We start from the raw sequence: 26,944 nt of genomic DNA, 5'->3' as shown, positions 1-26,944 counted from the left end.
TAGGCTTTGAAAACAAGAAGAAAATGTTTAGCGTGTCACAAAGATACTCAGTTTTCAAATATATGTCATTTGAACGCAATTCAAATATGTTCATATGACTGAATCAGCAAGATGGTAGAATCCTTCGACGTCCGAGGTTATGTGCGAGGTACGAGCCATCCCAGGAACTCCGGAGTGGTTTAGTGTAATTACTGACAGATTAACTACCATTGTTTTCTGAAGAAAAAAGATTATAATATTTGGAAAGAGTATTTTTTTTTCAAGAATTGCAAATAAATGAAGATTTAGGTTTGTATTTTATGGGTGTAACATGAGGTTAAACACAATCACAAATATTCGGATGACACTGTTGAAATCTCTGATGTTGTCCCTAGTAATCAACATCATGTACCCAAATTTTATCGAATAAACTACAATCATTGATAGTTTAATGGGGGGAAAAACTCGGGGGAAAAAACTCGGATAACTTGTCGAGAAAATATCTCGATGAAAAAATTAATGATGATTACGCCGCCGCTGGGTGATCATATAATGTCGTTTTTTTTAATTTATTTGGCAAATAAAGAACGTATCAAGCCAAAATTATCAATATTTCCTTATTTTTTGTTGTTTTATGTTCCTTTTAAATTTTGAAAGGCCATACTACATAGTACTAATTTTATAGCCTCAGTCCTCAACGTTTTTGATATGTGAATTGATATCACTTTGTTTTGTTTAAACAGTCAAGGGGAAAGTGGAAAACCTTGGTATAGGGAGAACGACAGTCTAGAGCGGAACAGGAAGGCTAAGAAAGCTTACGAGGCCCTGATGACGATATCTATCAGGAAACCTACAAGCCTCGCCTACAGAAGTTTCTCAAACGAAGTTAAAAGTCAAGCTGAATACGGTAGCTTCGGCGAGGAGGAGGTTTGTGACGTCATCATCATTAAATCAGTTTTAAACAAATTTTTACTAAGCCAATTCTTGGTCATAGACATAATTGATTTATCCTCACTTGTTAACTTGTGCGTATATTCTCCCTTATAATGTTGGTAAAAATATTTATTTTTACTTAAGAGGTTACACCACTTGGAACACATTTTATAAGGTCAACTCACGAGTAAATAAAACTTAAACTTATCTCATCACAATAATTATGCCTGTGAAGAATAACAGAACCCTAGCACCAATTTTTTCACGTGGTGCAGTGGTTGGAGCGTCTGCTCTGGAATCGTAAAGTTGATCCTTACATGACGGGTTAGAATCCTACTGTGGGAGGTGTATATCGGTCCTTCGTATGAGACCTTATAAGCAGAGGCCCCGTGTCCCAGTAGGTGCTGACACGAAAAAGATACCATCCTGTTCAATGGCTCTAAGTGCCGCATATAGGACAAAATTTACCGATCTGCGACGGCAAATGGCGGCGTCTCCGTATGAGTGAAATTTTCTCCGGAGGAACGTTAAACAATATACAGTCAATCAAAAGTTGTGGTCAAGGTTAAGGTTTGGTAATTTTAGTAAACATGAGTCGAACTCCAAGGTCAAGAAGCCAAATTTGGTGGTACTCTAAGAAAGGTCTTCACAATGAATACTACTGTAACATATGAAAGCCAGAGCTTCTCCCTTTCGGAATTTGTGAAAAAGGTTAATGCTTTTGCTGACAGACAGACGGATGCATAGGGAAAACAAACCCTAGACAGTCAGTGTTATCGTAAATTTTTCATAACTGAAGCTGTTTATTGTATTCAAAATACGTACATTATTACATTTTATTTCCTAGACCTGTCACAAAAAATAGAACATGTTAAAGTGTTCCAATGTTGTTGATGACACACATATCAATTTGATGACACACATATCAAATAAAAATATGAAAAAAAAATTATGCAAACACCAATATTTATATTTATCATATACTTGTAACTTAGTAAATATTGATCTGCACCGCTGTCCGAATTTAGCATTTTCAAAATCCATTAGTTTTGAATAAATCGTGATAATTTAAAAATAATAATAATACAAATCATTTGAATTCAAAGAGCTCACTAGGCAGAAGGTTCTTTAGTCCGAAAACCCAATTAATACAGTAAGTTAAAAAGTTTACATGCATTGAAAAAAATAATTAGTGAAAGTCACTGGGAAGACTAGTAAATTTACTGTCCATACAATAACTACCTTAAAAGTAGTTTTACTAGGTATTTGGTAGATTTACCAGATAACATTAGTAAATCTAAGAATTCATTAGTAACTTTCACAAGGTATTTAAGTATCTTTACGACCACTACTCCACTTTTCACTATCTTCGCTAGTAAACAGAGTTATTACTAATCACTGTCCATACAATCACTACCTTAAAAGTAGTTTAACTAGGTAATTCTCTCAGTGCAGTGTCGGGCTCTGTGCAATTGTTCTTTAATATAACTTAACAGGCACAATCGGGCCCTTGTTCGATTCTTCAGATGCGTCCCTTTCAGTCATTTTAGGGAATTCCTTAACATACATGTATATACGGGTAGTTACTTTTCCCTATATGTTATTCTAATGAGACCTTATACACCGAGGTTCCTCTTCACACCAGAAAAAAAAGCTAGAAGGAGGTCTCCAAATTAAATGAAATTCGTTGATGCTTTGAATTTTTTTCCAGTCTGTTTTTACAATTTTGGTATCTGTGGCAGGTGAAATTTACATACTCTGTAAATAATTTTTTTAAAAGTTTTTTGACAAGAACTTTTCTTTAAGGTACAGAAGGCTATTTCTTCGATGTAGAAGTTTATTTTATTTAACTTGAAAAATGAAAAAAATAATAGATCTACTGCCGTTAGTTGTTTTGGTGCATGTAGTTTTAAGGGTATATGAGTTATTTGCTCATATATAACTCTTTTATTGACTCCATTGCTGTGGGAACTAGTCGGAATTTCTTGGCATGTTCCAACAAATACTAGACCAAGGTGTTTATGATTACAATAATCACGTAAGCAAATCGAATAATCATCGTCATGAAACAAATATCTGAGAGGTTTTTTTTTCTTATTTTTACATGCTTTTGATTCCTCAAATCTGCATGCTCTAAGCCCTGCTTTTGTGTCCTTATTTGTACCACCCAGCACGTGATTTTAAATAATTTTATATCGGACAACGACTGGAAACGTTAAAATGTAAATATAAAATTTGTATTTTTTTTCTCAATCGGACTAGTTAACCTTCGCACTAGTGGGCAGACCCAATTTGGATAACATATGACGTAAAATAATTGCCAGAGGTATGCTAGGAGTCCAAGAACTTTCTAAACAACGCTCGTATTTGAGATATTTTGTTCCCTTGCCTTGTGCGTTATCTTGCTTTGATTTTCCTTTAGGTGAACAGTTTTGTGGGCGCCTTTCACGACTCCTTTATACTATATGCTCTCGCCTTAAAGGAGACTTTCGCCAATAACGGTTCTATAAGTAACGGGACAGAAATGATTGAAAGGATGACGAATAGATCATTTCAAGGTAAGCATTAACCATAAACCTTTTTTTCTATATCGTTTTACTTAGGATTTTAAAGATGCATAAATCACCCAACATTCCAATAGTCACGAGCCAATGGTTCGTGCCGTAAACGTGAAATTCATGGGAAATCTGCATAAATTACTCCGGTTGGAAACAGTGAAGCTTAACTTCTTGTTTTCGTCTGGCGCTGGAAAATACTGCCTTTAAAGTTGCAAATAAATCCTCCTCGGATAAATGTTTTCCAAATGGAAGATTCCGGGGTTTGTAATCAACCTGATCTCCCATATACTTGCACCACTGAATATCACACAATGATTGGTCTCCAAACATAAGGTGTGGTATGGAATCTAAATTCTTTCTAGACTGGTGCAATCAGTCTAAGCTTTCACAGCATATGCAAAACATTTGCTCAAGTGTTTAATAGTCTTTGGTCCAAGAATCTGATACCGTTTGTTTTTCCTCAATTCAAATAATTTGTTCGTAATTTCTTGCGTATGCTTAAAGTTAGCAAATGTTTGGATGGAAGGATCAAATGCGGATGTATCGTTAAAATAAAAAAATATCCATATATTTCATACATTGTAAAAAGAGTTTTAAGAATAAGATATTTTTGTTTCACAAACCTCGTGTGAAATAAGTATTGTCTAGTTCTTTGCAAATTGATTTGGTAGCACGATCGATAGCACTAGAAACACTTGATCTTGATATGCCATGCAGGTCACCAAACTCAGAAAAAGGAGGCTTTGCAAAGTACCTTATGGTCACCAGCACCTGAAACTAAAAGTTTCAGAACAGGGTTTTCAGACTTTTTCGTACAGAAATAAAACAAGTAACCTTTCATTGATAGGTTTCACCGTATACAACGGGTAACGCGGGGGAGTCGCTAAAAAGTATGGGGGAGTCGTTTTCAACGTATGGGGGAGTAGATTTTCACCGCTTCGGAGTCAGAGGAGATGTGGGTCACGTCTTTTTTCGGTATATATAAGATGTATTTACAAAAAACAAATATCCCACGGAAGATGGCAATAGTTAAGCTTTATCGTGGTCATTTGTCCGGCTATCATATACGTCTAGTTTTCTCAAACACTTCGAAACTATTTGACAGTTTTCATATTTACGTTGATCGGGTGGTAAAAACATGCATGATTTGCACAATCTACGGCTTGCGTAGGGATTCTCACATTTAAAACAGCGAGAGAACATGTTTATCTTTCAAATGCAACAACTTAAACTTGACTAGACTTTATAAAAATTAATAATTAAGACATTTTCTCTTCAGACAGTAACGGTTACGTAGGGGGAAGTCGTTTATAGGAAAGCACATCGCAGGGGGAGTCGCAAAATAAAGTCAAATGCATATACTTGGTGTTGTTTTCATCTCTTGTATACTGCCAATACCTTTTTATTTACTCGTAGATATCTATAAATCTATGTTTGGTTAATAAAGCATAAAAATGAACAGACAGTAAAAATTCATGGTGGTATACCTCTCTTTTTCATCTGTGATTAATACATCACAATTCCTATCTGCAACTGGCTCAAATATACGGCCTGGTTTTCTTTTTCTTCTTTTTTAAGTTGTTGGAGATATACAGTGTAAATGGGAGGTTCAGCGCAGCAAACAGATTATTTATGAAGGTTTCCCCAAGAAGCGGTTTATAAAAAAAGCGTAAACAGTCCCAATTTATTTCATATCGTATAACATAAGTTGAATCAAGCTTCATTCCCCACAATTTAATTTCTTTGTAGACAATGAGACAATTTTTCCATTTGTTCCTTCGGCTTCAAATATTTTAAAAGTTAACGTCCAGCGGAGTAATACGTTTTTGACGTAACTCATTGTGGCGTGGACAAGTAATGTTATACAAAATGGATAAAACCACTTACTCAATCAAATGACGTGTTGCAATTGAAACTAAATTATATCGTTTTAATTAATATGTTCATCAATTTGTTTAATACACTCATTTATACCTTTATCACGGAAAATTACGGAAAGGCAAATAAAATCTGCTGATACTATTCAAAAAGTGACAGGTATATTAATCAACGTCGTATCTTTCCTGTTAAGTGCATATACTGTATACCGGGTAATTTTCGCCCCGTGTTATTTTCGCCCTTTCATACTTACAAACAATTTAGCCCCGTTTTAAATTCGCCCAGTCGTAGTTTTGTTTAAGAAATTATCCTGTATTCTTTGAATTCGCCCAAATGAGAATAGGGCGAAAGGGGCGAAAATTTCTCTGTATACAGTATATTGAATAAACAAACACATATTTACTCGTTACATATATGAATGATCCTGTTGCAAAATATTAACGACTTGTTTAAATTACTTCGGCGGGACCTTCTTCTCGATCCCCACATCCCCATATTCATTGTTTACATTGTTGTTCTCATTTTAGCACTTATTTTCTGAAGGAGATTTGGGTGCTTCAAAGCGCTTACAAGATCTTTATTATTTTCTTACCTTCTTAGCAATAGAGAGCTTCGAAGCGGTTCCTTGTGAAATCGACAATATAGAAATCGATGCTAAATCGGAAGTTATAAGATATTCTTTCTCCACATACGTTAGTCAATAGATAGATTTTTTTCTTGCTAATCGATAACTGATCTTTGATTTATCCTATAGTACTGATCCCTCACCTCAGAATTAAATGGTCGAATGGCCGGTGTTGTTTTGTCTTTTTTTTAATTATAAGGTATTACCGGTACTGTTAGCATTGACGTTAATGGAGACAGAAGTTCCGATTTTTCTCTTCTAGACTTGGACCCGGTGTCAGGAAATTTTGAGGCAAGTATATCAAGCCTAATATGAAGTATTTGAAACTCCAATTTATGAAGAAGTTAAAAGATATCTTAACCAATAATTGTACTGTTGTTTTAGAAAAGTATTGATGTAATATATTTAGCATTCTGTTTGAATATGAGTCCGTATGTAATACCATCCCTTTCTTTTTAGAAAACCCAGTGGGATCCGGGTTAGAATAGGTCCTCAGTACCCCCTTGCTTGTCGTAAAAGGCGACAAATTGTGGCGGTCCTTCGGATGAGACCGTATAAAGCGAGCCCCCGTGTCACAGCAGGTGTGGCACGATAAAGATCCCTCCCTGCTCAAAGGCCTAAGTGCCGAGCATAGGCCTAAATTTGCAGCCCTTCACCGGCAATGGTGACGTCTCCATATCAGTGAAATATTCTGGAGAGGGACGTTAAACAGTATACAGTCAATCAATCATTGCCTTAGAACATTTTGGAACATTGAAGGTCACTGGCGGAAAGTATACAAAATTCATTTATAAACCATTCTTAAGTCTGAGAAGGTTCTCCAGACTGAAAATGCTCTCAACTCCCCAATTCTCAGACTCAGACGCCGCCATAAGACTTTTGAGTAATAAAAATATTCTCTAACTTAGTTTTATTCTCAAATATTAAAGTAAGGTTACTTAAAAATATTCTCAAGAAAACAATATGGCTGCTGCACATAGAATTAGTGACGTTAAACAGTATAAATCAATCTTTTTAGAAAAGAATAGACCCTTTAATGATTAATTAACAAAGTCTAGGCAGACATTCAAATATTTCAATTATTTAGAACAATTGACGTCAGTTAATTATTTTTTCTTCATGTTTTTTTTTTAAATGTGTCTGTCTTGTTTTTTTTTCAATTAAGCGCAAGAGAGATATTTTTTTAACAGGTTGTGGCTTATTTCTTTGGCAACGTTAACAAATACGTGCCAATTCCATCCAAGAAGAGTCATTGGGCTGGAAACATAAATTCGCCGCCACCGGATACTCCTAAGTGTGGTTTTGACAAAGCTAAATGTCCATATAAAAGTAAGACTTTTCGCACATTATGTTATGCCATGATCTAGTATGAAATATGCATTGGCAAAGAGAGATAAATGTTCCCATAAACTCAATGCTGTTAGGAGTCCCTTGGGATTTATAAGCTTTCCTTCAGAAGAAAATCCAAAGCATCATCTTTATCTGTGACATTGAGATTAATTACCACCTCTCTGCAAATGAAGTTTGTTTTGAAGTTTAGTCAATTAGGAATGCTATGAACACTCTGAAATGTGGGTTTAAATATAAATGTTTATACTTAATTTTGTAAAAATACCCTACACAATAAGGTTTGATTTTATTGAATTGTAAAAACAAGAAATAGATTAAAGAAGACATATTTCTTATTCTTACTTTTTTTCCTTTATGTAAATTCAGGAATATTATTAATTTTTAAGGTCGTTCACGTTGGATAAAACCCCAATTCTATCATTAATACTGAAAAAGTTCTTATTGTAACTTAAAAAGAAAATGATGAAATAGGAAAATTAATCCCTTGGGATTAATTATCAGCCTGCTGCTGAAAATTTAGTAGGCTTTTCTTTATCTGTCACTTTAAAATGAATGAAAATCTTTGTCTGCTGATTGTTTTGAAGTTAAGGTCAAGCCTTCATGATATTAGCATTCAATGAAGGCTGGCATTTTATATATAATACATTCCATGTTAAGTTGTTCTTAACTGCCTAAGTAAATACAAGGATCTTATTTACAGGTTTTTGGATATTCAGGATTTATCTTGAAATTTTAAGAATACAGTTGCTGTTGCTTATTCATCGTATATTTTTTAATCATTCCGTAAGCTGCATCCTTAATAATTCAACCCAATGGCGGGGCCCTTGCTAACTGGTCTGTTTTCTAGTTAGAACACAAACATTCTGTTAACTTAATTCCATGCACTTTGAAACTCCTGATAAATCTGCTCTTGTCTCCATTGCACCTGATCCCATCTCTGATATTTTGGAGGTCCGTGTTTGCTCTGCTCCTATTTCGTGTTGTTTTATGGACATTGATATTGAATACTGTTCATTATCTCTTTATCCTTCATACATAAAATTATGTCTATATATGCAGTTTTATTCTTCAGCTAATGTCACAGGAACTTCAGATGCTTCAAAGTCGTCTGCAAATGGCTCTAGAACTCTTGTCCAGTGTATCCTGGTCATGGTTATAAGAACATATTTTGGACTTTAAACAGACAAACGAGGTCACAGAATCTAAAGAAAAAACGGTGCCTTAGAATGTACCTGGAAAAAAATTGATATTCGAGCATTGTTAATTCTAATTTTTTATCTTATTTTTTCAGACTAAAAGATCGACAATGAAGAGCTTTGAATATTCTGATATCTATTTTAGAAAATGTATTTATATGTATTTAAAATTTGTGTATATTATTAAATGAATCCCTTTTTATTTCATTTTTATTAGCTCTTCTGAGCCAAAGGCTCAAAGAGCTAATGCTATGGCCATTTGTGCGGAGCATGTGCGTCGTGCGGTGTGCATTAACTTTTTAGAATATGGGCCAGAACTCAAGAACCCCTTGGCCAATCAGTCTCAAATTTGTCACAGGGTATCCTTGGCCCAAGGGCTACCATTTATACTAAAATAAGGGTTGCGACCCTTAAACAAGGGGAAATAATCAGGAAAACAAAACCAAAAGTACTGGTTGCAAAAAAATCTTCTCCAGAACCACGAGGCAGATTTTCACCAAACTTACATACAATGATCCGGATATGTTGAAGATTAAAAATTGTTCAAGGCCTGACCCTGGGGCAAAGGGCGTGGTCTCAAGGTCACTTCAAAGTTGACCTAAATTTACAATTAATGAAAATGTCTATATTTTGCTTACTATAAGGACTAGGATCATCAAATCTTGTAAGTAGATGCATCTTAGGACTTCACATCATGTTAACTCAAAAGTAGGTCACAGTGACCTACTTTTTTAATTTTGCGGGCATTTGTTTTCAAATTGATTTGAAGGCATATTTTGTACCCTTTAAGGCCTATGATCATCAAACTTTGCCAGTTAATGCATTTTGGGTCCTTGAACAACGTCAACTTAAAAGTAGGTCACCGTGACCTACTTTTTGAACTTTATGACTTATCCTTTTTAAAACATTTCATCCCATTATTTCAGACACTGAGAGGGTTAGAATCATCAAATCTTGTTAGTTGCTGCATCTTGGGACCTTAAAACATATTTTAGTAAAAGTAGGTCACTGAGACCTACTTTTAGAATTTTGCAGGCATTTGTTTTCAAATTGTTTAAAAGGCATATTTTGATTACCTTCAGACCAATGATCATCAAACTTGGTCAGCTGATGCATCTTGGGACTCTGAAAAATGTCGACCAAAATGTAGGTCACTTTGACCTACTTTCGACATTTTATGGCTATATTTCAGTATCTTAGTTATTTATTGGGTTAGAATCATCAAACTTTGTGAGTTGATGCATCTTCGGTTTTCGGAGAGTGACGACCAAAATGTAGGTCACGGTGACCTACTTTCAATGTTTTATTGCTATATTTATGTATCTCCAGTACTTATCGGCTTAGAATCATCAAACTTTGTCAGTTGATGCCTCTTGGGTTTTCGGAGAATGTCGACCAAAAAGTAGGTCACAGTGACCTACTTTTGAATATCTCGTGTATTTATTGGCTTAGAATTATCAAACTTGGTCAGCAGATGCATCTTAGGCCTCTGATAAATGTCAACCAAAATGTAGGTCACGATGAACTACTTTTGACATTTAATAGCTATATTTAAGTAACTCCAGTACTTATCGGCTTAGAATCATCAAACTTTGTCAGTTGATGCATTTTGGGTTTCGGAGAATGTCGACCAAAAAGTAGGTCAGGATGACCTACTTTTGACATTTTATGGCTATATTTAAGTATTCTTTGGTACCTATTGGCTTAGAATCATCAAACTTTGTTAGTTTATGCCTCTTGGGTTTTCAGAGAATTTCGGCCAAAAAGTAAGTCATGGTGACCTACTTTTGAATATCTCAGGTATTTATTGGTTTAGAATTATCAAACTTTGTCAGCAGATGCATCTTGGGCCTCTGATAAATTTCAACCAAAATGTAGGTCACCATGACCTACTTTTGACCTTTAATCGCTATATATAAGTATCTCCAGTACTTATCGGCTTAGTATCATCAAACTTTGTAAGTTGATGTATCTTGGGTTTTCGGAGAAAGTCAACCAAAAAGTAGGTCACGATGTCCTACTTTTGACATTTTATGGCTATATTCAAGTAACTCCGGTACTTACTGGCTTAGAATCATCAAACTTTGTTAGTTTATGCCTCTTGGGTTTTCAGAGAATATGGACCAAAAAGTAGGTCACGGTGATATACTTTTGAATATCTCAGGTATTTATTGTCTTAGAATCATCAAACTTTGTCAGTTGATGCATCTTGGGTTTTCCAAGAATGTAGACCAAAAAGTAGGTCAAGGTGACCTACTTTTGAATATCTCATAATACATATTGGCTTAGAATCTTCAATCTTAGCTTGTCTATTAATGCATCTTGAGTCCTCAGAAAACTTCAATCTTAAAGTAGGTCACCGTGACCTACTCATGTTTTTTTTATAGCTTTATTAAAATATCTTCAGTCCTAATTGGCTAAGAATCATCAAACTTTTTATCAGTTGATGCAACTTGGGTTTTAGGATACTTAGGGTTAGAGGCTTCAAATACAAGTGATAGGTTGTACAATTTATCAGAAGAGCGATTCAAGGCCCTTGGGCCTCTTGTTAATCATGGGTAAGATACTGTCTTCCTATTTCACACAAAGTATTAAAAATAATGTGTGATAGAATATAAATATATTTGTCAGTATATTTGAAAATAATTCTAAGGAATTTAATCAATCAAAAATCCTTAAAACAACACAACTGCTTTATGACAAACTATTCTGTATAATTTCATTTCTTTTTGTACTCCCCTTTCATAAAGTGGGAGGGGGGTATTAATTTCGGTCTGTCTGCCCGCCATAATTTATATTTTTCTGTAACACCTTCGTTTCTGCGAGATATCTAGCTTTTGAGATAGAATTTTACACTTTATATAGCCTAAGGAAGTTACCTATTTTTTTTTAGAGCCGAAAACGTCAAGATTATTAATTCTGTAATTTCCAAGTGATATACATGTATCGAGAAGCCTATGAGTTTTTGCACTGACATTTTGTACTTTAACTTCCTATGTGTTTAAAGATCCCAATTTCGGAGGTGAAATTGTTAAACTATCAGGTCAAAAATTTATTCATTCTGTTAGTATGTTGTTTAATTTTATACAATCATTTAATTTGACCCCCCAATCTCTTCTGAAAGTGTTCACCCACACCCTACCCCCAAATTCGCGCGAACTCGTCTTTTTTTAGTTGGGAACACAAATTCTTTTAATAATCTTGTTAAATATGTTTTCTGTGCATTTGTCTTCATATAAGGTTCAGAAAGAGATCACAGGCATAAAAGTTTGATAAACACATTAATTTAACGAATCTCCATTTGCTTTTGTCATATGAAAACACTGCTCAATCACAGTAGGTATTATAAAAGAGAATCTGGTACATGTAAAGAATAGCATAGCGAAAGTTTCTCAGCTGAGCAATGTGAGCCTCTTGTTAACTCGTTTTAGAGCCGGTTCCATATAAATAACAGTTCAAATTTCAGTCGACCTTCAGATATAACTGACTGGCCTAGGTTTATTCTGTGTTTAAAGCAACGAAGACAAATGCTTAATACATGATTTTACCGATACTCTTCTGATCGTCACCACTCGGAAGATTTTAATTCACAGTAACTTTCATTTAATGGCGAACTCTTGAGATAAGTGATATTTCAATGATCCCGTATCCTTACCCACTTCATGTTTAGTGTGGAGTTAAGTGCTAGGTATATGTGTTTAACTGCGTACTTAAATCTTATTTTATATCAGTCTCTTTATCTTACGTAAACCAACGTTTCTGAAATATTAGAAGTGAAGAGATTATCAACTTTATTTTAATACATATATACCTCGCAGCAGAGTAGTAATTTGGTATTTAAAAGTTATGTTTATAATACGAAATAGAAGGAAGTGTAGGTCAATGATTTAAAGTCAACCAAGAAGGTTGATATTTTAAAATATTTTAAGCAATCAAATTATTTTAGGGGATTGCAAAAAAAACTTGACAGAAAATATTGAAATTATTAATTGTCTTATAAAATATTTGTTTTTTCTGTATTGTTGACGGATTTTGCTGTTTACCAAATAAATGTAAAGAAAATAACGCGGATGTTACCGTTGACATTAGGATCTCTCTCCTCCATCGCCTCTGTTCTTTGTTTTCACAGGTCCTAGTCTACTCTTCCAACAACATGCATTGTGAAATTAAACTTTGATAACTGTTCCTTACCCTAATATTTCACTTTTTTCTGTTAATTCTCCCCCCCCCCATATTTCATTTGTCGCAAGTTAGCAACATTTCAAATTTTTTCCGATTAATTATGTTTTAATGTTTTTTTTGTCAGACAATCTTTAAAAAAATATTTTGTTGCCGTCTTAACTTGGGGTAAAATAATTGCATCAGTAGGTTCATTTAGGTGGGAATATCCTTTTTTACAAAAATTTTCAACATATTTTTTGATGGGAATGGAAATTTTAAAAAAATATCGTTTCCTGCAATGTATAAAATAGGAAAAATGATTCGAGCCATTTTTAGTCAGTCGGTCGGAAGAGGGCAACATAACATTTTTTTAAAAGACGGTTTGTTTGCTTTTCGCTGTACCCTCTCCCATCCCCTTCTTCGTAATTAAGATTGATCGCTGATGTACATATGGTAGCTTCATAAAATGAATGAAAATATCTACATTTTCATCCTAAATGGTCCCGAGCCTCTGCTATAAATTTCAACAAGATTATTTAATTGACATTAATAACATAAGAGCCACATGAAAAATATTTTTAAGTATGAAGCGCTACTTATTTTTTTCAGAAATGCTTTTTATGTGGAAATTTCAACACAGAGAGCAGAAAGAGTAACGGTTTATTATCACAACATTAAATTTAAAATATGAGGTGTATATGAAAATAATACTTAGTATCATACATGTACCAATTAAAAGCATGTTATAAATATCATAAAGCTATGCTTCGTAAGTCAGAATATCACACTGTTTATTGTAAGAAAAATACCTCTGTAACACATCTGTGTTACCTTTTTCTAAATATTTCTTCATGTAAATAAAAAAACTAATAAAAATTCTGTATTATGTACTTGAAACTGTAAACCATTTTTAAAATGGTCCCTAAAAAGCTAAAATTTATTCAATTAACAATGCTTCTGAACTTGGATTTAAATGTTTTATTGTTCAATATAATAAACAATTAGGAAGACATTGGCAACAGAAATAGAAGGTAATGTTTCCATAACATGATAGATTCATCGAATTGACTACTCAGAGGTTCAAAAAGAAAACTCTGATAAAGGAAACTATGAGTAGTTAATTATCATATTTTGTACTTTGAAAGTTATCTCTCTTATCAGAAGGTCAGGAGACCTTAATGAAATTTCAACGCGATTTTGATGGGGCTGGGTTGTTCAATACAAATCTAACGATACATGATTGGACGCCAGAAATCTGTTGAAGGCTGAAGATATTGACCTGTAAACTGGTAATTGATTAACTGTTGTTTGACGTCCTGTTGGAGACCACTGACGATTGATCCTTTCGTGCCAGGATGTACTGGGATATACGCAATAAGATTCATTCCGTCTCAAGTCTTAATGCATTTAAGTGGATTCCACATAAGGACATGAAGACGTTCGGTGTATACATATTGATCAACTCCTAACTATGCAACTCTAAAACGATGTTTAAGTCAATGACCACCAAATCAATTGGTAATGCAGATGCACAAAATTGCAACGGCACATTTTAGCGTCTCAACACACACAAAAACTAATATTTTAGATTACCTTTAATACATGTGAGAAAAGAAAGCATAAAGAACATTAATAAAAGTCAAATGAAATAAGGTAACTCTGGAAAGTTCTTATCATTTGTCTTTTTCTGTGTTTAAGACATCGAAAATACAAATTAGTTAACTGTAAAAATAGAGAGAGAAAAAATACATTCGTGGCAAGTACTGTCGATCAGTGTGAAAAAAATTGTCCTTTATGACAGATTATAGATAAAAACCATCTATTTGTTAAAATAAAATACATGTACCAATTCGCAAAAGACTCGCATTTTCCTCTTTTTGCCTAATTTTTCCTCATTAATTTACACAGATCTTAAAATCAAAACTCCCAGAACCATGGTAACGAAACCAAGGAAAGATGTTGCATAGCCACCTAAAAATAAAATAAAAAGCCGTTCAGCTGAATTAAAACTACAACGATGTACGTAAACATATATCTAGAGAACATATCTTACATCTTGGACATTTTTATTTCATTCATATTTAGCCTTTGTCTATAATAAATGTTTATCACACTGGTATATCAGGAATTAATTTAAACAATTGAACGTTTTCCTAACAAAATACGGGATTTAATGTCGCAGCTTTTTGTAGAAAAGAAATACATAACCCACTTACGTGTATAATGTATTTATGCCCCAGTAATCGGAGATTCGGTGTATATAATTTTTGTCGTGTCCGTCCGTCAGTCTGTCTGTGTGTTCGTCTTCAAAAACTCTAACACTGCCAATAAACTTTGACTTCGTGAAGCTATGACTTTCATATTTCACATGCTTATCCCTTGTCACGAGACCATTCTTTTGGTGTAACATATTTTGTTTGCATTTAAGAAAATGTTTTATCTCCGCTATGTTGCCATGGGGGGGGGGGGGGGGGGGAGAGGATCAGTGTTTCACAAACATCTTGTCTTTTTTTCTGCAAAAGCTGCGATGTTAATTCCGTACTAACAACCAAAGTAAAACATTTTGTTTATATTTACATCTCTATGAAAATAAACATTCAAAGTAAAATTAAATTTTTAATATTGTATTATACACGTATATGTCATTGTATGCATAACTGATGGAACAGCCATGTTTCAGGAAATCTTTGTACGTGGCTGGCTTTGTATTCTTTGTGGACTGAATAACGATAATTGTCTTCATAAGAAATAACGGAACCTAGAGATACTGTGAGAAATGAGCTCACTAAATGACACCCCCGCCTCCCATATGAATATGATAGCAGTGTCCTTGTTTTGCTATGGAAAACCTAAAATATAAGTCGGATCAAAAGGTAAAATAAGAGGTGCACAATTGCATTATGTAATAAAGATTCTCTGAAAGTTTCATCAAATTTCATGTAGTGGTATCAGAGGATTGCGGGTAAGATAGAGAGTACTCCAAACCGTAACAGACAGACGGACGGACAATCCGATTACTATTTACCCTCCCGCATTTCAAGCGGGGGGTAATAATAATATTCAGTGGATATAAATACTGTAGATTCCTAAATATACGCATGGAACTAATTATCGCCTAATTTCGCGAGAAGCACCACACGCGAAATAAAATTACTCGCCTTTATTTTTATGGTGCTGAAATGCATGTAAAATCTCTTAACCAACTGTCCATTCGTGAATTATTATTCTCGCGATTTGACATTGAAGAGCCCATTCGCGATAATAAATACTCTCGAAAAATAGGGAATTTACAGTATTTGATGCTATACAGCTGTTACATATAAAAATCGTCATATTCTACCCACAGGCCTTTAGATCGCTTAGAAAAAAAATTGAGGTGTTGAAAAAAAATACAGGCCTTTAGATCGCTTAGAAAAAAAATTGAGGTGTTGAAAGAAAATACAGACCTTTAGATCGCTTAGAAAAAAAAATTGAGGTGTTGAAAAAAAATAAAGGTATGGAACTCTTTTCATGGGGTACCTACTTTCGCCAATAAATTTTATCTAAATCAAATACTTTACAATTTTACTTTCTATCCATATCTATTCAAATATAAATAATCTTCATTACTACCAAAGTTCATTCCGTAATTCCTTATACTTCTCGAGATATTCTGAAATCAATTCCCAAATTGACAATAATTTTTTTACTCGACATCAGCTTGGGCCTTCACTAATTGTAAAGCGGGAACGACGGGACAAATTTTCCCCCGATTTTATTCTAAACTCAATGAATATTTGCTCATTTTCATTCAAGCTTTACAAGGTTTTTCTTTAATTTGATCATATGGTGTAACTAAGTCATAAACAACATTATAGCTGTCTAATTGATTTGAAAATCGAAAGGTATATAATGCATTCCGGGAAAAATTCGTTCTACCATGGCTTCATTTACATTCATAATCAACATGGCGGTAGTTGTTGATGTAAACGTTTTCAAATTAATTTTTCGCGAAAGGAATATTATTACGGACTTAACGTTACAATCTGGAGCAAGAAATTAACTTTAAATTGTTAAAAGATTTTGCAACTACTATGCAACTCTTCGCCGCACTTCAAACACCGTCTGTTTACATGTGAATGACCAGGGGCCCAAGCTAATGTCGAGTAAAAGAAAGTAGGTCATTTTTGAAATTGATTTCAGAATATCTCAAGAAATATATGGAATTTCGGAATGAGCTTTGGTAGAATTGAAGAATGTTTATCTATGAATAGATTTAAATAGAAAGTAGAATTTTAGAGCATTAAAATAAAAAAATATTCTATTAGCGAAATTAGGTACCCAGTGTAAGAGTTCAGTACCTTTAATTTTTTTTTACACAGACAATTTTTTTTAAGCGATCCAAAGGCCTGTGATTCTACCTTTTGATGTTGTACAAAACTGAATCAAAGTCTCTTCCGCGGCCTCTAATGTGGGTGTGACGTCAATGTTACATTTCTTTCCCGCAGCCTCCAGGCATGTTATGTAAACATTGACAGCCCTGTAGCAAAAATCAAAAAAAAGAGAATAAACAGAAAGTGAAAAGAAGCTTGAAACAAACATGATAGTTCCTTGTACACTTGTACATCCCCCCAATATAATTGTTTTATTTCGTGTAAACCATGGTTACCTGAAACTACATGTAGCTTGTGTGTTTCATGTCTGCCTTAACAGTATTTTTTTTTAAAAATGTCCAAACAATGGGCATTTGTGTTTATAACATACATCCAGTTTCTATTAATTCTCTTGATTTGAAGTGAGCAAATAGGGCAATCGTGTTTCTTAAATACATCCTGTTTTTATTAAAATCTGATGACAATTAAGTTGTTACAAGATAAAGGAAATTCTACTCTAAGAAAAGGACAGGAGAACAATTTAGGATGAATTTTACACTTCTTCCTTACAAGTGGCAACAAGAAGCAATTGTGTTTATCAAATACATCTTGGTCAATTTAAAATCCGCTAACTTCATTTCAACTATTACCCAAAGGTTTGTCCCTGTCGTTTTTAAAAACAATACAGATACAAGATACGCTTTTATAAGGGAGAGGAAATTCTACTCAAGGAAAAGAAGAGAAGGGGGAAGGCTTTTCTGGTCTCCTTTATGATAGTGCCCTTCCTTAGAAGTACACATAAATAGGGTATTTATGTGTGTCAAATACACTTTGATCAATTTAAAATCTTACATTTTTCATAACTTTTAGCCAAAATGTCCCCTCAATTAATACCTACGTGTACAATTAAGCTTTTAAAAAAGAACTCTACTTTAGAGAAGGAAATTTGGCCGTAGCGGTCGATTCTTTTTCCTATGGGGAATTCTTCTCTATAGTGTAGATTCATAGACAAGGGATGCTATATGTGTAAAATCCTACTCTAAAAATCATAAAAGGCTTATCTCGTTTTATTAAAAAAAAATCAAATTCATAAAAAGGAGAGTGCATTGAAACAAGATAGACTTACTTGCATAATTTGCCCTGGTTTTGTCCGGCTACTGCTTCAGCGGATTCGTACTCTGTGGTTCAGTCATTTACATCTTGACAAGTCTGTGCATCTATCCCTATGATATAAATTACATTTTCTTAATAGTTACACATTTGCTAGCGAACCTTGTTATGTCTTAATTATACCCCCTGCAAACGAAGTTTGGGGGAGTATATAGGAATCACCTTGTCCGTCTGTCTGTCTGTCCGTCTGTCTGTGCAATCGAGTCCGGTCCATATCTTTCTTACAGAGGGACATTAGAATCTACTACTCCACACTGAGATTGCTCATGACCTAAGGGTGTGTCATGACCTTGATCCAAGGTCATTTGGGGAAGTTCAAGGTCACTGGAAGAAAAATTTCATAATTGGTGTCCGGTCCATATCTTTCTTATGGATAAACTTGGTAGGTTTTCATTTCACACAAAGATTGCCCATGACCCAAGGGTGTGTCATGATCTTGACCCAAGGTCATTTGGGGAAGTTCAAGGTCACTGGAAGAAAAATTTCATAATTCGTGTCCGGTCCATATCTTTCTTATGGATAAACTTGGAAGGTTCTCATTTCACACAAAGATTGCCCATGACCGAAGGGTGTGTCATGATCTTGACCCAAGGTCATTTGGGGAAGTTCAAGGTCACTGGAAGAAAAATTTCATAATTCGTGTCCGGTCCATATCTTTCTTATGGATAAACTTAGTAGGTTCCCATTTCACTCAAAGATTGCCCATGACCGAAGGGTGTGTCATGACCTTGACCCAAGGTCATTTGGGGAAGTTCAAGGTCACTGGAAGAAAAAATTCATAATTCGTGTTTGATACATATCTTTATTATGGAAAAACTTCTGAAGAACCCAGCGGGGGGTATTTTGTCCCGTTTGGACAGTTCTAGTTATTTTTAATACTAACATTCCCTCTAATTTATAACATAAAGAACTTTTTTTATCTATAATTTCGCTCCTACCCCTAATGTGTGTAACAATCTCTACCCGAATAAAAAGAAAATAGAAATCGTAATATAATAGAAACTCTTACTCTACAAGTAGCTACAGGTACTTAAGGTGGCGCACCATTAATTTCACTTTCAACTACTACTGACAAACAAGGAATTTAACGTTGAAAAAACTGTTAATGTATGATCCTACCTTCCTTGACAAGACTGACAGACAACAAAGCTGCGAGGATGGAAGCGATAGCCGGTACAGACATCTTGAAATATTTCTATAAATAAAAACATTTGTTAAGAAAATCAACTTAAGAAATAACACAATTGAAACGAGACCAATACATTCCAGTGAAAGCCAGCGAATACCGCAAAAAACAAGTGCAGCGCAAATGAATTTCATGCGCGAATCCTGCAAAGTAAAAATTAGTCCTGACTCTGCGACTTAAGAGCAGACACTCGAACCACTACGAAATGCAAGCAATAGCAAGAGACATTTGTGTTTGAATTCAGTTGCACTTATTTGTATTTGTGTAATTTTAGTCGAACAGTGAACTTAAAGTAAAATAAAGAAGAATGCGTAAAAAACTTCTTTTGTAAATGGCTTTGGCCCATCACTTATGAGTCTATGTTTTGCATCCAGTAAAGTAAACTATCTGCGCACACAATAAGCCCTGCAATATTCCTTTTAAGTTCACCTGAGTTGAAGGCTCAAGTGAGCTCTTCCGATCAAAATTTGTCCGTTGTCTGTCGTCGTCGTTAACTTTTCACATTTTCATCTTCTTCTCAAGAACCTTTTCCTAGTGCAAAACATTAACGACTTGTTTAAATTACTTCTGCGGGACCTTCTTTTCGATCCCCACATTCATTGTTTACGTTGTTGTTCTCATTTTAGCACTCAGTTTTTGACGGAGATTTGGGGACTTTAAAGCGTTTATAAGATTTTAATGATTTTCCTATCTTCTTGGCTTTAGAGAGCTTCAAAGCGTTTCCCTGTGAAATAGACAATATAGAAAAACGATAATGAAATCTAGAGGTAAAGATATTTTTTCTCCATATACGTCACAGGTCACATGGTGTGGAGGACCCTTAAGGGGGAGGCACACTAGTCAATGATAGATTTTTTTCTCGCTAATCGAGGACTTATTTTTTATTTATCTTCTAGTACTGATCCCTCGCCTAAGAATTAAACGGTCGAATGGACGTCATATTATACCGGTGCTGCTTTATCGTTTTTTTATTATAAGGTATTACCGGTACTGTTAGCATTGACATTAATGGAGACAGAAGTTCCGATTTTTCTCTTCTCGACTTGGACCCGGTGTCAGGAAAGTTTGAGGTAAGTATATCAAGCCTGATATGAAGTGATTGTAACTCCAATTTATGTAGAAGTAAAAAGAATTTTTTTAACCAATCATTATACTGTTGTCTTAAAAAAAGTATTAATGTAATATATGCATATTTTCAGCATTCTGTTTAAAAATGAGTTCATATGTCATACAATCCCATTCTTTTTGGAAAAGAATCGACCCTTTAATGATTAATTAAAATAGTCTTGAAAGACAATCAAACATTTCCATTATTTAAAATAATAAAATAATCGGTAAATAATTTTCTCTTCATGATTTTTTTTTTTTGTTACAAATGTGCCTGTCTTGTTTTTTTTTCATTTAAGGTTTCGTCAAAAGTCAACATGTCCAAATTTATTTTTACAACAGCTCCGAAACTATGTGAGGTATAAAGTTAGAACTTTTACAGTTTATAAATTTTTCATTGATTAACAGATAGAAAGTATCATTTGATAAAAAAAAAAAGATGGAAAAAAATATTGAGAAAATTTCTTTTTAAAATGCATATTTTTTCAAAAAATGCACCTAATTAATTCCGTGCTTTCATTGCAGAAACAAAATATGTGTATCAATAAAGGGCAAGTTGGACTTGGATAGCCTTTGGAAAGTTTTTTTCCCTGTTTATTTTATCCAAATGTTAAGACTTGAAAGCGAAAGTACATTGCAAATAGCGGATTCTATCGGGGTCTTGTCTTTATACATGTCATGCTTTCAATAACAGCCTTTCAGAGACCATTCACGTCCATCTTGCCCTTTAATGATAAACATATATTATTTCTGCAATGTTTGTTTTCACAAAAAGGACAGAATTAAGCAGGTGCATTTTTCTTTAAATATGCACATTTTCTAATACAAGTTTTCTCAAAAAATATCTTTTTAAAAATATTTGTTACCAAGTGATACTTTTTCTTTATTAAGGAAAGAATTGCACGGGTCCGTGAAAAAATTCTGCCCAATGAATTTTTCTCATTTTTACATATAACCTTCCTAATGTCAATGATATCATTATATCGAAGTATCAAGCATGGTCATCAGGCTTATAAGGAAGTTATGGTTGCCATGGTAACCACCATTTTTTAATCTTTTGATATTTATGAGGTGAATGTTTTATATTGCCATACATGCAACAAAATTGAAGCAAATTAAATATTTTCCTGCAGATATTTAATAATATGCTTTATATTTATTGAAAATAAAAATTGTTACGGAAACTATTGATAAATGTAGCAATGCCATTGATTTTGGGGGAAGTATTAATTGTAAATTTGCAGTAATATTTTCAACTCAATAACAGTTTTTAACGTCTAGACAAAAAATTACCAATGAATTTTCCCAAAACTAATATATGCTGTACTAGTCATTATAAGTGACTTATGGTTAAAATATGAAGTAAGGTAATCAGATTAATTTTGAAGCTACACGCATTTCAGTACCACCCCCCCCCCTCCTAGAATATTAAAAGATTTCACAGATTTTCATATGATGGTTTGTTGTTGGACCTTAAATATGCATAATCTGTTTAAAGACAATAAAGGCCATATGTATAGATAAATAAATACTTTTTCCTCTGAAAATCTGGCAGCTGGTGCTCATTCTATATGTGAAACACAATGATTTACTTATCACCGACAGTGGTCACGAAAATAATTTTTTTTCAAACTCAGTTTTTCATCTCCATAATATTCATTTTGTTACTATATCAGTATAAATAAATAATATATTAAAAACCAGTGTATACAGTCCTCAAAGGCCTTATTCTTCATGCTTTGAACAATCAGCGATATTTCTACTTAGTGACCTGGAATCGGCAAGGGGGGGGGGGGGGGTTCAGACATTTGAACACATTGAATAAAAAGAGGTAATTTTATAAAACTTGTAACTGCATTATATTTTTTTTAAATAAATGTATTCATCCATAAATAATCTTATTGGCCAAATTATAGTAATAATTATTCTAAATATTCACATTTACACATAGTTTTCCTTCCGATTCTTTTCAAGTAAGTACACTTCATTTTCTCTCTACATGGATGAGCGCTATCTCCATTGTGACGTCATAATGTCACAATTGACGTCAAAACTAGATCTACTGTTTTGATTCAAAAATAATCATTGATTGAAATAACTTTCCGTCGCTTTATGATATATGCTGGAGTGAAACATCTATATTCATGTCCATGTGATTAAAAATAAAACATTTTTCAAATGTATTCCCATAAACATGATGAGTTCACATGTTTCTTTTATTTATTTATGTACATATTTTCCCAGGTATTCTTTCAGAAGAAGTGTGTTGTGTTTCAATACGGCGCATAAAACATTTTACAACAATCGTTTACAATATATGTGCGGCGATCATTGAATGTTTACACGGTCAATGTCACTGCTGAAAATGCTAAAGATCTTATAGGAGAAAACAAAATTCTCTGCGACATTTTTTAAAGATATGTCTTCTACAAATAAGTGGTCTTCGCCGTAACATGCTTATCAAAATCGCCTTCGTTCATCAATATTTATACATCTAGTAAATCACGCCGTCTGATTCTCTTATTCGAAATTATCTATACACAGATGTAGATCCTATGATACACAACAATCTTAAATAAAATTCTAATTTTAAAATGAGGATATAAACCCCAAGAAATAAATTAAATTTATTTTTAATGAAATAGATTTCAATGTTCATAGATATACAATAGACAGACGTGTCAAATCGTAAAACATGCACGTAGATAAAAAATATGATCAACGCTCGCCAACACTTTCAGTGCATCGTAACAATCTTTAATATCTTATACTTTCTCTACTTTAGAAACAAACCCCATTTGTCATGAGCGCAAACATATGACGCGCCTTATTCCGGAAATAGTTACAGCAAACATTCTTTTTTTTATTCACCAAATGACGTGATCACGTGACGCCGTGCAATCGCGTCCTTAATCAATGATATATTTATAAACTGTAAACGTTTTGACTTTATACCACACATAGTTTTGGAGCTATTGTAAAAATAATTTTTAGACATGTTGACCTTTGACGAAACCTTAAGCGCAAGAGAGATATTTTTGAACAGGTGGTGGCTAATTTCTTTGGCAAAGTTAACAAATACGTGCCAATTCCATCAAAGAAGATTCATTGGGCCGGAAACATAAAATCACTGCCACCGGATACTCCTAAGCGTGGTTTTGACAGAGCTAAATGTCTACATAAAAGTAAGACTTTTCGCACATTATGTTATGGCATGATCTAGTATGAAATAGGCATTTTCACCATTTTTATATCTCACGTGCCAAGAAAACGTTAGAACAGTGGCAATGATGAAAGTGGAAATTCGACACCTCTGACTGTAGGCGGCAAATTGAAGGCGGAATTCTTGGGTCAATACCTTTAAGCATAGAAAAATGTCTAACCAAGATTTTAGCAAGCTTACATGCTTCTACTTCTTATCAGTATCTTCTTTTCAGTATCGCTTTTTGCTTTTATAATGCGAACTATCTAATTAGAACACAAACGTTTTGTTAATTTAATTTCCTGCACTTTGAAACTCCTGATAAATCATCTGAATTTTTATAAGGCATAACTTGTGAGTTTACAATTAATATCTATTTGCAAATATCAAAGTGATGTTCAACTGGGAGTGGAGAATTTGCACTTTTTGAAATGGCACCGGTTTTTATGATATTCTGTCACGTGAAATATCAAAATCATGAAATTGAATTAGGCAGGATCAGACACGAAAAATGGAAATGCATTGGCTTAAATCTAAACTCTGAACAACCTCACTAAGATATAAAGATTGATATGTAATTTCACCCTTTTTCATCCATACTTTAATCACCTGTACTGGTCATAGATCAAAGGAGAGTTACATTATGAAGTAACCCCACGAAACTCCTATAGTATTGGCCCGACGTTTTCTTTTTTTCATGCCCCCTCCAACCTTTCGAAAAGGGGAAGGCGCTTTGCTACTGTCTATTGGTCGGTCTATATCTGTTTGCCATCAATCCACAAACAGTTTCCGTTCATTTTATAAGCAGAGGTTGCATATAGCGATATGAAATATGGTATACATTTTTATCATGAGAATGTGTATCAGGTTATGTTTTCGAATATACGATGGAGCAATTTTTGACAGAATATACATATATTGCAATGATACTTGGTATATAGATTTATCTAAAAAAAAATCTAGGACACGTTCTGCTCTTGGTACGAGAAAGCAATTTTTGACAGAGTTATGCCTCTTCGAACTTGGAAAATTCCTATTATTTGTAGTTTCCATTCAAAATCGATGTAAACAAATTCACGCGAAAGCATTGTTGTAAAATTGTATTTGGGATAGAAGCTTATTTTGGCCTAGTCATGTAAAGCATGTTTCTTCTCTTTTAACAAACATTGGAGTTAATTGGAGTGTGACCAGTCGGCAGGGGATGCTCACTCCTCCATGGCATCTGATCCCACCTTTGGTATTTTGGAGGTCCGTGTTTGCTTTGCTCCTATGTCGTATTGTTTCAGGGACTTCGATATTAAATACTGTTCGTTATCTCCATATCCTTCATACAGAAAATTATACCTATCTATACAAGTTTTATTCTTCAGCAAATATCACAGAAACTTCAGATGCTTCCAAGACGTCTGCAAATGGCTCTAGAACTCTTGTCCAGTGCATCCTGGTCATGGTTATAGGAACATATGTAGGACTTTATACAAACAAATGAGGCCAGAGAACCTGAAGTAAAACGGTGCCTTAGAATGTACTTGGAAAAAAATTGATATTCAAGCATTGTTCATTCTAATTTTTGGTCTTATCTTTTCAGACTAAAAGATCGACAGTGAAGAGCTCTGAATATTCTGTTATCTATTTTAGAAAATATACTTAAATGTAATTATAATTTGTGTATATTATTTTATGAATCCCTTTTTATCAATCATGGGTAAGATACTGTCTTCCTGTTTCACACTAAGTATTAAAAATAATGTATGATAGAATATTAATATATTGTCAGTACATTTGAAAACACGTGATTTCAAGATAAAATTCTAAGGAATTGAATCAATCAAGAAATCCTTAAAACAACACAACTGTTTTATGACAAACTATACTGTTTAATTTTTTATATTTTTGTCCTCCCCTTTCATAAAGTTGGGGATATTGATTTCGGTCTGTGTGTCTGTCAGTATTTCTGTTTGTCTGCGCGATATCTCGCTTTTGAGATGGAATTTTACGCTTCCTATGGCCTAAGGAAGACACCTATTTATTTAGGGTCCAAAAAATCAAGGTTATTAATTCTGTCATTTCCAAGTGATTTATCGACAAGCCTTTGAGCTATAACTTCCTATGTGTTTAAAGATCCCAATTTCGGAGGTGAAATAGTTAAACTACCAGGTCAAAAATTCATTCATTTTGTACGTGTGTTACAATTCATTTAAGAAATAAATAACAAGTTTATAAACTTCAATGGGAATTGAAGTGGTGATATTCACGTGATCAAATCCTGTGAAGGCCGAAGGCCTTCTCAGAAGATTTGATCAAACCGAAAATTCAATTCCCATTGAAGTTTATAAACTTGTTATTTATTACTTATATATACATTTGAGACAGACGCTTGAATATTTTCGAATATAAATTATTGCATTAACCGTCCGTCGTAGATTTTGAAAAATGACGCAAGGTGTAAATCGGCTTGAATGGCGGTTACACTTCGAATTCTAAGGGAATATCTTGTTATGGGCTACCTGTGATCAGTAATAGTGAACAAACTGTTGTCTGGGAATATTTCTATTCGTGAAAATTGACAATTGATGCTGAAAAGACACAAGAAATACATCGGACACCGAAGACCGATGATAAAAAGTTGGAGGAATTTCGGTCGCCAGAAAAGGATGCATGATCCGATGGATGGAAACACTTGACAGTATCAGTTAATTTGCAATCAAGTAGGCTATTTAAGATCAAAAACATTTAACCAACGATATCAATAACTAAAGGCATGTAAACATAACACGGGGACACTAGCGAAAACTTACATTGAACTACGACAGCGCCGAGGTGTTAGTCAGCTGTTCGTGGCGTGATTGCAATGCTTTGATATTTTCCAACAGATTTACACATTTATCGTGAGTAGAATTTGATGAAAAAATACAGGTTATCATGAAGATTTAACAAGAAGTCTACCAAAAAATCAGGATAAACGTTCGAGACTGTACAGCTGAAAAAAGTGACATAAAACTTGTAAACAAAAGCTAGTTTCTATCGGTATATTCTCCATGTATACACAGGTTAAATCAATAGCCATAAACTGTATAAAATACTTGTTAACGTTGTAAATAAAATAATAATTACTTTACTTGCATATTTTGTTCATTTTTTATACATGAAATGCAAGTAGAGCAATTCATTTTATATTTATGCACCGGTAGATATTATTGCGCCGTGTGATTAGGTCACGTATTGACCTCTGACCTCAGACAAACTT

At 33.9% G+C, this 26,944-nt stretch overlaps 1 protein-coding gene and 2 long non-coding RNA genes across 3 annotated transcripts; 2 read left to right on the top strand and 1 right to left on the bottom strand.

Moving 5' to 3' along the window:
- The first annotated feature begins 310 nt into the window (after positions 1-310).
- On the top strand, positions 311-6,288 carry LOC134235264 (receptor-type guanylate cyclase gcy-28-like). The gene is made up of 4 exons (XM_062717392.1): positions 311-315; positions 723-906; positions 3,335-3,470; positions 6,173-6,288. The coding sequence occupies exons 1-4, from the start codon at positions 311-313 to the stop codon at positions 6,286-6,288; spliced, it is 441 nt and encodes a 146-aa protein (XP_062573376.1).
- Positions 6,289-13,635: 7,347 nt separating this feature from the next.
- LOC134235262 (uncharacterized) lies at positions 13,636-19,961 on the bottom strand. The gene is made up of 5 exons (XR_009985364.1): positions 19,818-19,961; positions 19,322-19,397; positions 18,159-18,255; positions 17,081-17,199; positions 13,636-14,651 (listed from the first exon to the last, which is right to left on the bottom strand). It is a non-coding gene; the product is annotated as an uncharacterized LOC134235262 (long non-coding RNA).
- Positions 19,962-20,084: 123 nt separating this feature from the next.
- Positions 20,085-25,479, top strand: LOC134235263 (uncharacterized). The gene is made up of 3 exons (XR_009985365.1): positions 20,085-20,458; positions 23,542-23,680; positions 25,068-25,479. It is a non-coding gene; the product is annotated as an uncharacterized LOC134235263 (long non-coding RNA).
- The last annotated feature ends 1,465 nt before the right edge of the window (positions 25,480-26,944 follow it).

Source organism: Saccostrea cucullata, unplaced genomic scaffold, assembly GCF_032062105.1.
Source record: "Saccostrea cucullata isolate Sc308-1 unplaced genomic scaffold, CSIRO_AGI_Scuc_v1 ctg13570, whole genome shotgun sequence".
NCBI lineage: Eukaryota > Metazoa > Mollusca > Bivalvia > Ostreida > Ostreidae > Saccostrea > Saccostrea cuccullata.
Note: the sequence above shows the minus strand (reverse complement) of the source record. Positions and strands in the feature narration are given on the sequence as shown.